General features: G+C 41.4%; 2 protein-coding genes and 1 long non-coding RNA gene across 3 annotated transcripts; 2 read left to right on the forward strand and 1 right to left on the reverse strand.

Moving 5' to 3' along the window:
* The first annotated feature begins 2,696 nt into the window (after positions 1–2,696).
* On the forward strand, positions 2,697–6,130 carry LOC124862782. The gene is made up of 2 exons (XR_007036998.1): positions 2,697–2,865; positions 5,831–6,130. It is a non-coding gene; the product is annotated as an uncharacterized LOC124862782 (long non-coding RNA).
* Positions 6,131–6,134: 4 nt separating this feature from the next.
* Positions 6,135–8,161, reverse strand: LOC124862777 (heme oxygenase-like). The gene is made up of 6 exons (XM_047356899.1): positions 8,051–8,161; positions 7,917–7,966; positions 7,691–7,802; positions 7,380–7,595; positions 6,740–7,012; positions 6,135–6,558 (listed from the first exon to the last, which is right to left on the reverse strand). Exons 2-6 carry the CDS (start codon positions 7,964–7,966, stop codon positions 6,397–6,399), a joined length of 813 nt encoding a protein of 270 aa, XP_047212855.1. The 5' UTR covers positions 8,051–8,161; the 3' UTR covers positions 6,135–6,396.
* Positions 8,162–13,311: 5,150 nt separating this feature from the next.
* On the forward strand, positions 13,312–14,911 carry LOC124862778 (heme oxygenase-like). The gene is made up of 4 exons (XM_047356900.1): positions 13,312–13,347; positions 13,517–13,665; positions 14,033–14,305; positions 14,487–14,911. Exons 1-4 carry the CDS (start codon positions 13,323–13,325, stop codon positions 14,646–14,648), a joined length of 609 nt encoding a protein of 202 aa, XP_047212856.1. The 5' UTR covers positions 13,312–13,322; the 3' UTR covers positions 14,649–14,911.
* The last annotated feature ends 893 nt before the right edge of the window (positions 14,912–15,804 follow it).

The raw sequence follows: 15,804 nt of genomic DNA on the forward strand, positions 1-15,804 counted from the left end.
TTTATTTTATGCCTTTTGTCTTGTAATCTTGATCTGTTTGAATGTTTTCTTCCCCCATTCTGTTTAAAGTGCTGTTTGTATTTTTCATAATAAATTCTGTTTATAACTTTAAATGAAGTTGATGTATTGTTAGATCAAATGGAAATAACATTAGTGACAAAAACAATTTTGAAATTTATTAGAACACCTTAAAACTTTAAGAAACAATCTGAACAAAACTTAATATTTCTTATGTAGCATCTTATTTTGGTGCCATTCTTTGGAAAACAGTCTGTCCATTCTTTGTGCCCTCATGTCCTCCCTGATCATCTCCATCATCTCTGTCCCTCTTTCTTTTCTGACCCCTTCCTGCTGGCTCACTGTCTTCCTTCTCCGTCTGGTTGACCACTGCTCCGCTTGGCCCTGGAGTGTCCTCAGGGATGGAGGTATTTAGGACAGGAGCTGTTGTGGAAGACCTCTGTCCCAACACCTCATCCATAAGGACAAACCAGGGCCAAGTAGCAGCAGTGGGCTTTTCACTGATTCCCTCTCCTGACCCTGGATACTTACAATCCTAAAGTTAGATTGAATAAAAAAAAGAGTTGACTAAACAGAGAAACCAACAAGACTTTTAGAAATATTTTTTTATTTGTGTGTGACATGAGAACTTCTGAACATACTTTAAATTCTTTTCTTTTTTCAAATTGTCCCACATTGTTTTGTCCTGCAAAGGGGGTGACCTTCCCCTGTTGGTCCATCTTCTCCAGAATTGTCCTAAACCGAAAAAAGTATGTTAATCACTGGATGGATATTTATGAAAGTTAGAAAGATAGGAGTTATTGAAACTGGACAGAAACCGACTGCAAAGAATGTTGTTATTGTACCTCCAAGCCATGGTGGCTGGGTTTTTAGCTCCAGTAAAAAGGTGGTGGTTCTCACCCATGAGCTTAATAAACTGGCCCATCTGCAGCTTTGTAGCTAAACAAAATATGAAAATACCAACAAAAAAAAATCTTGCTTAATATCAGAGCAAAAATAAAGCCTTTTTTAATTTCACATTTGTCTTAATTTGAAGAAAATATTAAAATATTTCTATGCAAATGTCTAAAACAAGCTCTTTCAAACTTTTAACTTCTTTACTGAGATTCACTTACATTTGGAGGTGTATTCCTCGTCGGGTTTACCTGGAATCAGAAATTATAATGCTAACTGAATTATAAATAAACTTTTAAAACATATAGCACATTTCTTCATTAAAATTTAATATTGAAAAGCTTATTTATTCTCAATCACACTGTCCAGCGATACAGTTGGATTACATAAAATTGACCATTTATTCTGGTTAACCTTAATATCACCTGAAATGTTAAATCGATTTTCAGTAACAATTAAAATAATAACATAAACTGTTAGAAATCACTTGTGTTAAACGTTCACTGTGATGACTGCCAGCGGGAGCTTAGTGGCGATAGTCCGGTCAGATCTCTACCGAGCTAGCTCACCTCACCGCCGGTAGGGCTGGCAAGGCGAGCCGGTTACTACGCCCGGAACGGAAAACTCCGAACCCGTCGGAGCACGTTTGAAATTAAGCGATGTCTAGATAAATCAAGCAGATATTTCACGTCTACATAGTTATATTCCCGCACTAAAAACATTGTAGAAGTTAATTTGTGCCACAGAAAGTGTAATTCTCCACAATTTACTCACAGCTTTTGTTGCTATGGTCCGCCATGGCTTCCCCTGCTTGACCAATCCACTTCGACCCGCAATGAATGAGGGGAAATGATGGGCCGCGAAGGATACTCACAACGCATCCTTCAAATCGGGCAAAATAAGGACACATTTGTCTTGGAGGGAGTCATGATTCATGAATTGGGACAGCCTTCGTCGCCGCGCTGTAACGTAATCGGTCTACAAATACGGCCTTCGAAGGATGCAGCCCCTGAGGCTAACTTCCGGGTCAGCGTTGGTACATTCCCTTTCCGGTTGATTTTCTGAAATGTAAATTTGTTTTCTGAAATGTAAAATGTTTTCTGAAATGTAAAAATGTTTTCTGAAATGTAAATTTGTTTTCTGAAATGTAAAATGTTTTCTGAAATGTAAATTTGTTTTCTGAAATGTAAATTTGTTTTATGAAATGTAAATTTGTTTTCTGAAATGTAAAATGTTTTCTGAAATGTAAATTTGTTTTCTGAAATGTAAAATGTTTTCTGAAATGTAAATTTGTTTTCTGAAATGTAAAATGTTTTCTGAAATGTAAAAGTGTTTTCTGAAATGTAAAAATGTTTTCTGAAATGTAAATTTGTTTTCTGAAATGTAAAAGTGTTTTGCACCCCCCGGCCACCGTAGTATAGGACTCGATGACAGGTTCATACAACAAATCATAACAGCTTATCAAGGCAACATGGTTCAACAACTCAAGGAAACATTATGTGACATTTACAGGGCAAATCTGCCCCGACACTGAATAGCAACTGGACCCACCATACTGTTTGCCTAAGGCCAGTCAGTACAGGACAAAAATCCATGAAAATGTAAAAGACTTCTCCAGTATTTTATTGGGCGTATCTAAAATGTTGATGGAAACAATTGCAGTTATTTTTTTATTCCAGCCTGTTTATTACGTTGTATTCGGGTCTCTTTAAGTGGATTTGAAACATGACTCGGCTCCTGTGTCTCCTATGTTATTTCTCTGATCACGCCCCTTTATGCAGGCAGCTCTCCATTGGTTTTCATAACCCGGGGGGAAGTGGGCTGCGTGGTGGAGATTTACAGAAGGCTGCACCCTCAACGCGATTTAAAATGCCTGATGAGAACAAATATGCTGCCATTTCAATATATCTGAAGCCCCAGATGTGGCGGGAGAGTCACCGACTCATGTAGAAGGTAACATTTCCATCTTTGACATATATGAAGCGATAACACCGTCCTCACATCTGGCTCCCGCCGCGGCAGCAGCCTCCGCATCCCCAGCAGGGTGACATAACATCGGCCAGGCAGTTCATGGAGAGCCGAGGGATCCTTGTCCACAGAAAGCTGCAGTTTACCGCGGTTTCATAAGTTCTTTCTCGCTAAAGTGCAGCGCTGGCTTTTTATCAATCTTTACGGGAACAAATGTTTTCTCTGGTTTGGAACTGAATGTAGCCTAAATATGTATAGCTATGGACGGTGTTAATCCAAAGCCCCAATTATGATCCAAAAACATGTAGACTGCGGATAAAGAGCAGTAATTGTGGCCCACAGAAGGTAATTAGGTAAACGATTTGCTGAATAGACATGTTAAACCATATTGTTTGAATAGCACCATCTGATAATTACCTGCATACAGAGTCGGCCCAAGACATAAGCAAATCCAGCAGCTGCTTAAGGGAAACCAGCCCCCACACCAGCAGGTGGCTCCCAAGAGCATTAAAATGATCCCAGAAGACAGAGCTACAAATGTAAGAGTAACAGAACCAAGATCGCTCATACAAGAGGAGTATTCTGTTCAATAACCATGCCAGGAATACCTTCTGGGCTCTAGAAGCATGGGACAGTTTCTATAAACATTCAAAAAAAATATATCTTAACATTTTATACATGATAAATCTTGTTGTCATAAGTATTATCAGCATATACAGGTCCTTCTCAAAATATTAGCATATTGTGATAAAGTTCATTATTTTCCATAATGTAATGATGAAAATTTAACATTCATATATTTTAGATTCATTGCACACTAACTGAAATATTTCAGGTCTTTTATTGTCTTAATACGGATGATTTTGGCATACAGCTCATGAAAACCCAAAATTCCTATCTCACAAAATTAGCATATTTCATCCGACCAATAAAAGAAAAGTGTTTTTAATACAAAAAACGTCAACCTTCAAATAATCATGTACAGTTATGCACTCAATACTTGGTCGGGAATCCTTTTGCAGAAATGACTGCTTCAATGCGGCGTAGCATGGAGGCAATCAGCCTGTGGCACTGCTGAGGTCTTATGGAGGCCCAGGATGCTTCGATAGCGGCCTTTAGCTCATCCAGAGTGTTGGGTCTTGAGTCTCTCAACGTTCTCTTCACAATATCCCACAGATTCTCTATGGGGTTCAGCTCAGGAGAGTTGGCAGGCCAATTGAGCACAGTGATACCATGGTCAGTAAACCATTTACCAGTGGTTTTGGCACTGTGAGCAGGTGCCAGGTCGTGCTGAAAAATGAAATCTTCATCTCCATAAAGCTTTTCAGCAGATGGAAGCATGAAGTGCTCCAAAATCTCCTGATAGCTAGCTGCATTGACCCTGCCCTTGATAAAACACAGTGGACCAACACCAGCAGCTGACAGGGCACCCCAGACCATCACTGACTGTGGGTTCTTGACACTGGACTTCAGGCATTTTGGCATTTCCTTCTCCCCAGTCTTCCTCCAGACTCTGGCACCTTGATTTCCGAATGACATGCAGAATTTGCTTTCATCCAAAAAAAGTACTTTGGACCACTGAGCAACAGTCCAATGCTGCTTCTCTGTAGCTCAGGTCAGGCGCTTCTGCCGCTGTTTCTGGTTCAAAAGTGGCTTGACCTGGGGAATGCGGCACCTGTAGCCCATTTCCTGCACACGCCTGTGCACGGTGGCTCTGGATGTTTCTACTCCAGACTCAGTCCACTGCTTCCGCAGGTCCCCCAAGGTCTGGAATCGGCCCTTCTCCACAATCTTCCTTTGGAAAACAGTCTGTCCATTCTTTGTGCCCTCGTGTCCTCCCTGATCATCTCCATCATCTCTGTCCCTCTTTCTTTTCTGACCCCTTCCTGCTGGCTCACTGTCTTCCTTCTCCATCTGGTTGCCCACCGCTCCGCTTGGCCCTGGAGTGTCCTCAGGGATGGAGGTATTTAGGACAGGAGCTGTTGTGGAAGACCTCTGACCCAACACCTCATCCATAAGGACAAACCAGGGCCAAGTAGCAGCAGTGGGCTTTTCACTGATTCCCTCTCCTGACCCTGGATACTTACAATCCTAAAGTTAGATTGAATAAAAAAAGAGTTGACTAAACAGAGAAACCAACAAGACTTTTAGAAATATTTTTTTATTTGTGTGTGACATGAGAACTTCTGAACATACTTTAAATTCTTTTCTTTTTCAAATTGTCCCACATTGTTTTGTCCTGCAAAGGGGGTGACCTTCCCCTGTTGGTCCATCTTCTCCAGAATTGTCCTAAACCGAAAGAAGTATGTTAATCACTGGATGGATATTTATGAAAGTTAGAAAGATAGGAGTTATTGAAACTGGACAGAAACTGACTGCAAAGAATGTTGTTATTGTACCTCCAAGCCACGGTGGCTGAGTTTTTAGCTCCAGTAAAAAGGTGGTGGTTCTCACCCATGAGCTTAATAAACTGGCCCGTCTGCGGCTTTGTAGCTAAACAAAATATGAAAATACCAAAAAAAAAGTCTTACCCATGATTGGGGTTTTGAGTGATGAACCAGGCTGGGAGTTTTAAAGGCCTCAGGAATCTTTTGCAGGTGTTTAGAGTTAACTCGTTGATTCAGATGATTAGGTTCATAGCTCGTTCAGAGACCCTTTTAATGATATGCTAATTTTGTGAGATAGGAATTTTGGGTTTTCATGAGCTGTATGCCAAAATCATCCGTATTAAGACAATAAAAGACCTGAAATATTTCAGTTAGTGTGCAATGAATCTAAAATATATGAATGTTAAATTTTCATCATGACATTATGGAAAATAATGAACTTTATCACAATATGCTAATATTTTGAGAAGGACCTGTACTGTCATTTTCAATAAATTAGAATAGTATTTTAAAAAGTAACTCACTTCATATTATATACAGTGTTTCTTTTTTTACTTTTACAGAATTAAAAGCCTGAAGCCGGTCCAGGTCAAAGGAGGAGATGGATTGAGCCAATTACAGAACAAAACATGTTAGAGACTTGATAACAGCGTGATAATTCAACTTCCAGCAGGACAACAACCCTAAACACCCAGCTTTAGCCACAGTGGGCTTGTTTAGATATAAAACTCCATTCTGTCTGACTGAAAATGGGCTACGTTGCAAAGAAGTCTCTAGATGTGTGAAGCTGGTTGGAACATGCCCCACATGACTTAAAGCTGTGCAAACGGGGTTCTCCAAAGCATTGAATAAATACAAGAGCACACCTCATTTTTCAGATTTTTATTTTAAACTAATTTCAAAATCATGCATCATTGTCCTTCCATTTCACAATTATATACTATTGTGTAAAATCCATTAGAGTTTGTGTTTACAAGAAGACAAACTGAAACAGATTCTTTGCAAAGCATTGTACACGACAAGCTCCAAGTTACAGTTCTGCTGCATAGATCAAATTTAAATTCAATCTTGATTTCATATTTAGCATGTAAAGTGCTCCACGTGCATGTTGAGTATAAAAGCCACATTTCTACAGTGCATACATTCCAGCTCCTATAGTTGCCAGGGCAACACACAGTCCTATGGTGAATTGCAGGATGGGTGACACTGGGACCCTGGTAGCTGCCAAGCTCCTTTTTGATATGTCCGTTTCTGTTGTGATGCTCAGCATTTTCTGTAAGTCATCAAAAACCTAATAGGAAAAAAAGCATGTTGGATAAACTCAGCAAGTTGCAAAATGCTTGCTCTGCATACAGAGGGTTTCAGTTCCTGCTTCTGCCAAATCTAAAGTAACGTGGAGGAGTTTATTAAGCTGTCACCGGTCAGTGACCTCTAACTCTAACTGGGAACCTGCTTGATCCCTGTCTCCTCACCCGGATGTTCAGCTCAAACGCTGCCACGGCCTCCTCCAGAACGACCGCCTTCTCCTCCTCGGTCAGCTCCACGCTGTTCATCCGGCTCCTGTACAGCTGCTTGAAACGGTTGGGGCTGCTCACGCCGGGGAAGGAGAAGAACGACAGCCCCTCTTTGCTGCTCAACCCCAGAGATTTCTGAGTGATTTTTCCCAATACTTGTCCGCCTGACAGATCGCCGAGGTAGCGGGTGTAGGCGTGGGCAACGAGTAGCTCAGGGTTGTCTTTGCCAATCTAAAAAAGGAGCCAAAGGGAATGCTTTTAAATTCAGCTTAGGTAGTGGAAATCTGTTGGTCCCTGAATACATTAGGGATTTTTTGACATGTGCAATGTGGTTCTTTACCCAGGGCAGCACAGTCTAGAGAGCAAAACAAAGGAAAAATTGCAGTTTTGATTAGCTAGTGGCAGTAGCATCCAGTCAGTGTGTAAGCATTGTAAGCACCTCACTAATGATGCAGAGGTTGGTATCTGTTTTAAAAAAGAACATTTATGTCCTTTATTCTGTTTGTAAAAATAAATGGGGGGTGGGGGCTTAGGAGAGGACCACCCAGGTTGCTATTCAAGCAAGAACCGCCACTGACTGCAGAACATTTTTACCCACCTTTCTCAGTCTCTGTTCATATCTGTGTGTGGCTGCAGGGACAATCACTCTCTTCTTCCAGTCCTGGCCAAAGAAATACTCCAGATCTCTTTCCAGAGATTCCAAGCGGGAAAGTTCCTGAGGGAAGTAAATAGGCGCCACAGCTGGATGAGAGGAATTTCTGTCCAGCTCTTCTTCTAGAGCTTTGTAGATCTCATAAAGGGAGCACAGCAGGACCTATCGGGGGACATTAGAGGAATATACAACTTTTAGGATGATGTGGAAAACAAAAAGCAGCAGAGAGAGCTGATCTTCAAATGTGATCATCTTACCTTGTATTGTGGCAGAGTAATCTGTCCCTTCTGGTAACTGAGCATCAGCTCTGTATTTTCAGCTCTGATATGGTTTTCCTTAGTGGCGGCTTTGATTTGCTCGGATAAGTCGCTAAAGACAGGCGGCAAACAAAGATTACAATTATCCATCTTCTTTTTCACTAAATGCTGGAAAAACGACCTTTATTAAATCATTTCATTGAACAATTAAGACAATGGGTTATACCGGCCAGCTTCACCCGAGTCATCTTTCCTTGCACTCTTCAAGGTCTCCATCTGTGTAGGTAACACTGAACTCTTTATGTTGCTTGTTAAAAGCGCCTTTAAAGCAACAATAGTCAATGAAACAGATGGACTTACATTCAGTAATCTGCAGTCCTCAGTTCTTTCCCTAAGCAGAAGTTGTCTCTTCTTTGCGATGGCTCTACTGTAGCCTCTTACACCTCTCACACTTTTTATACCATCCTGATGTTGTAGCTGCTGAGTCAAACGGTAAGTGTGACCGCTGCGTCATGTTTCTAAACCAGCAGCAGCTCCACATGACAAAGCAGATGTGAACCCAAAGTGGCAAAAATGGTAAACCATGATAAGGCAAAACTCAAAAGAGAGAAGTTTGGAGTTACTTATATTGCTCAAATGTACGAAGGTGCTTCTGTAGAGTAGTTTTCCAGGGACGAGGTTGAATTATTTCTGGTTTTATATAATTTTATGCTTTCACAGCTTTGATTTCAAAGGTTTTTATTCACTTTTTTTAATTCACTTTTAAGTCTACTTTTTCTTGTTTTAAATAAGTACAGCAACTAAAATATCACAATGTTCCTCATTCATTGTTCCATTTTGGTGCCCTTTTTTTTTACACCCATAGGTAACCCTAACCCTAGTTACCAGTTACAAATCATACATACAAAACATAAACAAACACTGACATTGCTTAGAAAAAGTATTCACACAGCTTGAACGTTTTCATGTCACAACCACACACCCTAATGTATTTAATTGTGATTTTAGGTGACAGACTAACACAATGTAGTGCATAATTAGGAAGTCAAAGGATATTTTGTTTTAAGCATTTTTCATGACTTAAAATCTTAAAAAAGTGTGACATCCATTTGCATTCAGCTTCTTTGCTCTGATACCTAAATACAAAAATGGCAGGAATTTATACATTGTTGAAAGAAAGGCAGAAGAAGTCCCTTATAGCCAAAAAGTTATTACGTGACACACCAAACGTGATGGGGCTTGGGTTGAATAAGACCTTTTTGGCCTGCGTGCAGAAAACTATGCCAGAAAAACAATGTACATCAGCTTTGGGTGGCTGTGGCTCAGGTGGTAGGAGTTCATCCTGTAACCAGTGGGTTGCTAGTTTGAAGCCCCGCTCAGTCGTTGTGTCCTTGGGCAAGACACTTCAGCTGACTTGTCTGCCGATGGTGTTCAGAGGGCTCGGTGGCGCTTGTGTTTTGTAGCATCACTTCTGTCAGGGCAGCTGTGGCAACAATGTAGCTTACCGCTGTCAGAGTGTGAATGGGTGGATGACCATTGTAGTGTAAAGTTCTTTGGGGTATCTGGGGACTCGATAAAGTGCTATACAAGTGTAGGCCATTTATCAGTTTTACCATTACATCACCCACACATTGAAACATGCTGTGGCAGCATCTTGCTGTGGATATTCCTTTCCTCTGCAGAGACAGGGAAGCTGGTCCAAATTGATAGGAAGTTGGATTGAACTTCGACCCTTGAAGAAAACCTGTTAGAGACTTAATGTTTATGTTTAGTAGCAAAGATGGTAAAGCTCAGAAAATAAATTTTTCCACCACAAGACTCCCATTCTTCGGACTTTGGTGTTTTTTTGAGAACCAACATGCTTTTCCAGCAGTTTTGGGATCTAAGCGTGCCTCGTCAACAGCATTTTTCCTTCCTTGTTACACAACTTGGTAGAAAAGTGAAGTAGGAAAATAGCAAGCTTGATGACCTGCCCACATTTCTTCTGTCGTTACAGATGTTTCTTTTAATACAAAAAGAGAGCATCCAAACAATACAGTTAAAACGGGAAAGGAAAATACGCCACCATACTTATTTCTATCATGTCCAGTTTTGACCCGCCCATTGTGATGAAGTAAAAGAAGAAAGGGATTCAGAAAAATGGGTTAGTTATAAGCATAATCACCATAGCGATATTCAGCAACAGTATTGTCATTAAATTTTCTTATTATTGTGCTCAAGGCATATTAAAGTAGCCCAGGTTATATGGGGTTCCAAATGTGACAAAAATGTTTAGGGTGTATTCACACTTGCCACTTTTGGTCCGCTTTAAACAGACCAGAGTTCGTTTCCCCCCTTGGTCCGGACCTTTTGTGCAGGTGTGAATACACTCAAGCGAACCCTGGTCCAAACCAAACAACTGGACCCGAGACTCACTTTTTGAGGTGGTCTTGGGCCGCTTCCAAACGGACTCTGGTGCGTTTCGCTTATGGTCTGAATACAAACCGACCCCGATCCGAACCAACTACAAAAACGTACGTCTCTTTGGACATAAAAAGCCACCGTAGCCGCTAGCAAAGGTGTGTGTTGTAAGCTAATCATACCTGATAAATGTGTGTTGCTTAGCATCGCTACTGGCTTGTTGTGGGACACGTAGAGAACGGAACGGGGTTCCAAAATAAAAAAATTTAACGTCTCAAAATCTGTGTTGAATGAGCTGCTCTTCAGCCTCACAATAATGTTGCAAATGTAATGACGCCATAAATATGCCGAACAGAGGTGCTGCACGCAGCACGTCTACAGTTGTTTTCCTAAATGTCCAGGTCTGCGCTCTGTCCCGCCCCCGTCATTTCTGTCCAATGGGAACAATGATCGTCACCTGCGTGGCTTTGTTTACAAGTAATAGTTCACTTGCAAAAAGTACAATGTAAAAAAAACTGCACCAAATGAAAAAAATAATGTTTGCTTTAGGTCCGGACCAAACAAGTGGACCAAAGGACTTTCCTGGTGTGAATACACCCTTAGATATGTTCATATGTACACTGTACATGTCCCGTGATTAAACATTTGTCTACATATATGTAAGTTTTGACTGCTTCTGCTGTAATAAAAGTATTTTTGATTTGATGTGTCAAACAAACCAGACGTAAAATTCAACATGGTCAGTTCTATTTTAGTCTATGCTGCTGTAGTCCTGAAATGTTGACCTGATGGGCTGTTTGACCATGTCGCCTGACTTAGGAGTCACTTGATGTCATTTTCTTGTGTTGTGTTGAGGACATTGAATTTTTAAAACAGTTGTCATTGTTTACAGAAGGAGCTTTATAACTTTTTAAGAACTTTTAGAAGTCCTCCTTTATTCTATTACTGCTCAGGACAAATCTAATCAAGGTCACTCTTCTTCTTGCTCTGTTCACACGGTTTATCACTACAGCCCTCTAATGGTGACTTCACTTTTATTATGTTCACTTATCACTGCAATTAGGGTTGTAATGACACAACCTAACAGCAAATGGAGATACAGTGGGGAGAACAAGTATTTGATACACTGCCAGTTTTGCAGGTTTCCCCACTTGCAAAGCATGTGGAAGTAATTCATTTTTATCGTATACACTTCAACTGTGAGTGACGGAACCTAAAACAAAAATCCAGAAAATCCCATTGTGATTTGGAAATTTGACCAAAAATTAAAGACTTCTACATGCTTTGCAAGTGGGAAAACCTGCAAAACAGCAGTCTATCAAATACTTGTTATCCCCACTGTACAGGTCCTTCTCAAAATATTAGCATATTGTTATAAAGTTCATTATTTTCCATAATGTAATGATGAAAATTTAACATTCATATATTTTAGATTCATTGCACACTAACTGAAATATTTCAGGTCTTTTATTGTCTTAATACGGATGATTTTGGCATACAGCTCATGAAAACCCAAAATTCCTATCTCACAAAATTAGCATATTTCATCCGACCAATAAAAAGAAAAGTGTTTTTAATACAAAAAACGTCAACCTTCAAATAATCATGTACAGTTATGCACTCAATACTTGGTTGGGAATCCTTTGGCAGAAATGACTGCTTCAATGCGGCGTGGCATGGAGGCAATCAGCCTGTGGCAATGCTGAGGTCTTATGGAGGCCCAGGATGCTTCAATAGCGGCCTTTAGCTCATCCAGAGTGTTGGGTCTTGAGTCTCTCAACGTTCTCTTCACAATATCCCACAGATTCTCTATGGGGTTCAGGTCAGGAGAGTTGGCAGGCCAATTGAGCACAGTGATACCATGGTCAGTAAACCATTCACCAGTGGTTTTGGCACTGTGAGCAGGTGCCAGGTCGTGCTGAAAAATTAAATCTTCATCTCCATAAAGCTTTTCAGCAGATGGAAGCATGAAGTGCTGACACGGCACCCCAGACCATCACTGACTGTGGGAACTTGAAACTGGACTTCTGGCATTTCCTTCTCCCCAGTCTTCCTCCAGACTCTGGCACCTTGATTTCCGAATGACATGCAGAATTTGCTTTCATCCGAAAAAAGTACTTTGGACCACTGAGCAACAGTCCAGTGCTGCTTCTCTGTAGCCCAGGTCAGGCGCTTCTGCCGCTGTTTCTGGTTCAAAAGTGGCTTGACCTGGGGAATGCGGCACCTGTAGCCCATTTCCTACACACACCTGTGCACGGTGGCTCTGGATGTTTCTACTCCAGACTCAGTCCACTGCTTCCGCAGGTCCCCCAAGGTCTGGAATCGGCCCTTCTCCACAATCTTCCTCAGGGTCCGGTCACCTCTTCTCGTTGTGCAGCATTTTCTGCCACACTTTTTCCTTCCCACAGACTTCCCACTGAGGTGCCTTGATACAGCACTCTGGGAACAGCCTATTCATTCAGAAATTTCTTTCTGTGTCTTACCCTCTTGCTTGAGGGTGTCAATAGTGGCCTTCTGGACAGCAGTCAGGTCGGCAGTCTTACCCATGATTGGGATTTTGAGTGATGAACCAGGCTGGGAGTTTTAAAGGCCTCAGGAATCTTTTGCAGGTGTTTAGAGTTAACTCGTTGATTCAGATGATTAGGTTCATAGCTCGTTTAGAGACCCTTTTAATGATATGCTAATTTTATGAGATAGGAAATTTGGGTTTTCATGAGCTGTATGCCAATAATCATCCGTATTAAGACAATAAAAGACCTGAAATATTTCAGTTAGTGTGCAATGAATCTAAAATATATGAATGTTAAATTTTCATCATGACATTATGGAAAATAATGAACTTTATCACAATATGCTAATATTTTGAGAAGGACCTGTATAGTACGGTGGCCGGGGGGTGCAAAACACTTTTACAAGTACCGAAACAAATTTACATTTCAGAAAACAATTTTACATTTCAGAAAATCAACCGGAAAGGGAATGTACCAACGCCGAGGCTGACCCGGAAGTCAGCCTCAGGGCTGCATCCTTCGAAGGCCGTATTCGTTGGCCGATTACGTTACAGCGCGGCGACGAAGGCTGTCCCAATTCATGAATAATTCCGAGCAAATGCTGCCGACAAATGTGTCCTTATTTTGCCCGATTTGAAGGATGGGTCGTGAGTATCCTTCGCGGCCCATCATTTCCCATCATTCATTGCGGGTCGAAGCGGATTGGTCAAGCAGGGGAAGCCATGGCGGACCATAGCAACAAAAGCTGTGAGTAAATTGTGGAAAATTACACTTTCTGTGACACAAATTAACTTCTACAATGTTTTTAGTGTGGGAATATAACTATGTAGACGTTAAATATCTGCTTGATTTATCTAGACATCGCTTAATTTCAAATGTGCTCCAACGTGTTTGGAGTTTTCCGTTCCCGGCGTAGTAACCGGCTCGCCTCGCCAGCCCTTCCCTCAGAAACTTTCCCGCTTGGAATCTCTGGAAAGAGATCTGGAGTATTTCTTTGGCCAGGACTGGAAGAAGAGAGTGATTGTCCCTGCAGCCACACACAGATATGAACAGAGACTGAGAAAGGTGGGTAAAAATGTTCTGCAGTCAGTGGCGGTTCTTGCTTGAATAGCAACCTGGGTGGTCCTCTCCTAAGCCCCCACCCCCCATTTATTTTTACAAACAGAATAAAGGACATCAATGTTTTTTTTTTAAACAGATACCAACCTCTGCATCATTAGTGAGGTGCTTACAATGCTTACACACTGACTGGATGCTACTGCCACTAGCTAATCAAAACTGCAATTTTTCCTTTGTTTTGCTCTCTAGACTGTGCTGCCCTGGGTAAAGAACCACATTGCACATGTCAAAAAATCCCTAATGTATTCAGGGACCAACAGATTTCCACTACCTAAGCTGAATTTAAAAGCATTCCCTTTGGCTCCTTTTTTAGATTGGCAAAGACAACCCTGAGCTACTCGTTGCCCACGCCTACACCCGCTACCTCGGCGATCTGTCAGGCGGACAAGTATTGGGAAAAATCACTCAGAAATCTCTGGGGTTGAGCAGCAAAGAGGGGCTGTCGTTCTTCTCCTTCCCCGGCGTGAGCAGCCCCAACCGTTTCAAGCAGCTGTACAGGAGCCGGATGAACAGCGTGGAGCTGACCGAGGAGGAGAAGGCGGTCGTTCTGGAGGAGGCCGTGGCAGCGTTTGAGCTGAACATCCGGGTGAGGAGACAGGGATCAAGCAGGTTCCCAGTTAGAGTTAGAGGTCACTGACCGGTGACAGCTTAATAAACTCCTCCACGTCACTTTAGATTTGGCAGAAGCAGGAACTGAAACCCTCTGTATGCAGAGCAAGCATTTTGCAACTTGCTGAGTTTATCCAACATGCTTTTTTTCCTATTAGGTTTTTGATGACTTACAGAAAATGCTGAGCATCACAACAGAAACGGACATATCAAAAAGGAGCTTGGCAGCTACCAGGGTCCCAGTGTCACCCATCCTGCAATTCACCATAGGACTGTGTGTTGCCCTGGCAACTATAGGAGCTGGAATGTATGCACTGTAGAAATGTGGCTTTTATACTCAACATGCACGTGGAGCACTTTACATGCTAAATATGAAATCAAGATTGAATTTAAATTTGATCTATGCAGCAGAACTGTAACTTGGAGCTTGTCATGTACAATGCTTTGCAAAGAGTCTGTTTCAGTTTGTCTTCTTGTAAACACAAACTCTAATGGATTTTACACAATAGTATATAATTGTGAAATGGAAGGACAATGATGCATGATTTTGAAATTAGTTTAAAATAAAAAATCTGAAAAATGAGGTGTGCTCTTGTATTTATTCAATGCTTTGGAGAACCCCGTTTGCACAGCTTTAAGTCATGTGGGGCATGTTCCAACCAGCTTCACACATCTAGAGACTTCTTTGCAACGTAGCCCATTTTCAGTCAGACAGAATGGAGTTTTATATCTAAACAAGCCCACTGTGGCTAAAGCTGGGTGTTTAGGGTTGTTGTCCTGCTGGAAGTTGAATTATCACGCTGTTATCAAGTCTCTAACATGTTTTGTTCTGTAATTGGCTCAATCCATCTCCTCCTTTGACCTGGACCGGCTTCAGGCTTTTAATTCTGTAAAAGTAAAAAAAGAAACACTGTGTAGAGAAATCTTGAGTCCTGTGTTTCATGATCTTTGCAATCACGTCTCCCAACACCTGTTGTTGTTTTTCCCCCAAAATCCAATTATTCTAAAACTGTTGGTGACTTTAGACCAGTAACTTCAACCTCAGTTTTAATGAAAATATTTGAAAGTTTAATCACATGTGAGATTTTAAAGCAGACTGGGCATCTTTTAGATAGAAGAGCAGTGGATCCAACCCTCACTATGCTAAACTTGGATTCTAATGGGACACATGCCAAGCTTTTATTTGTGTTTTTTCCTCAACTTTTAACACAATTCAACCGCATATTTTAATCAAAAGGCTCCACGCACAATTTAAGCAATAATTTGCTGGGGTGGATTCTGGATTCGCACTCCGCTGCAAAACGAGTTTGACGCAGCGGGGGTGAGAATCAGCTCCCCTAAGCGGAGCAATGGTTCTCAACTGGAAAAGGGTGGCTTGCCCTCTCCATGTTGGAGGGGAGTTCCTGTCTCAGTTGGAAAGGTCTTGTGCAGAATTGAGGGGAGAATGGAGCGGGAGATTAACGGACATCAGTGTGG

This window comes from Girardinichthys multiradiatus, chromosome X, assembly GCF_021462225.1.
Source record: "Girardinichthys multiradiatus isolate DD_20200921_A chromosome X, DD_fGirMul_XY1, whole genome shotgun sequence".
Classification (NCBI taxonomy): Eukaryota; Metazoa; Chordata; class Actinopteri; order Cyprinodontiformes; family Goodeidae; genus Girardinichthys; species Girardinichthys multiradiatus.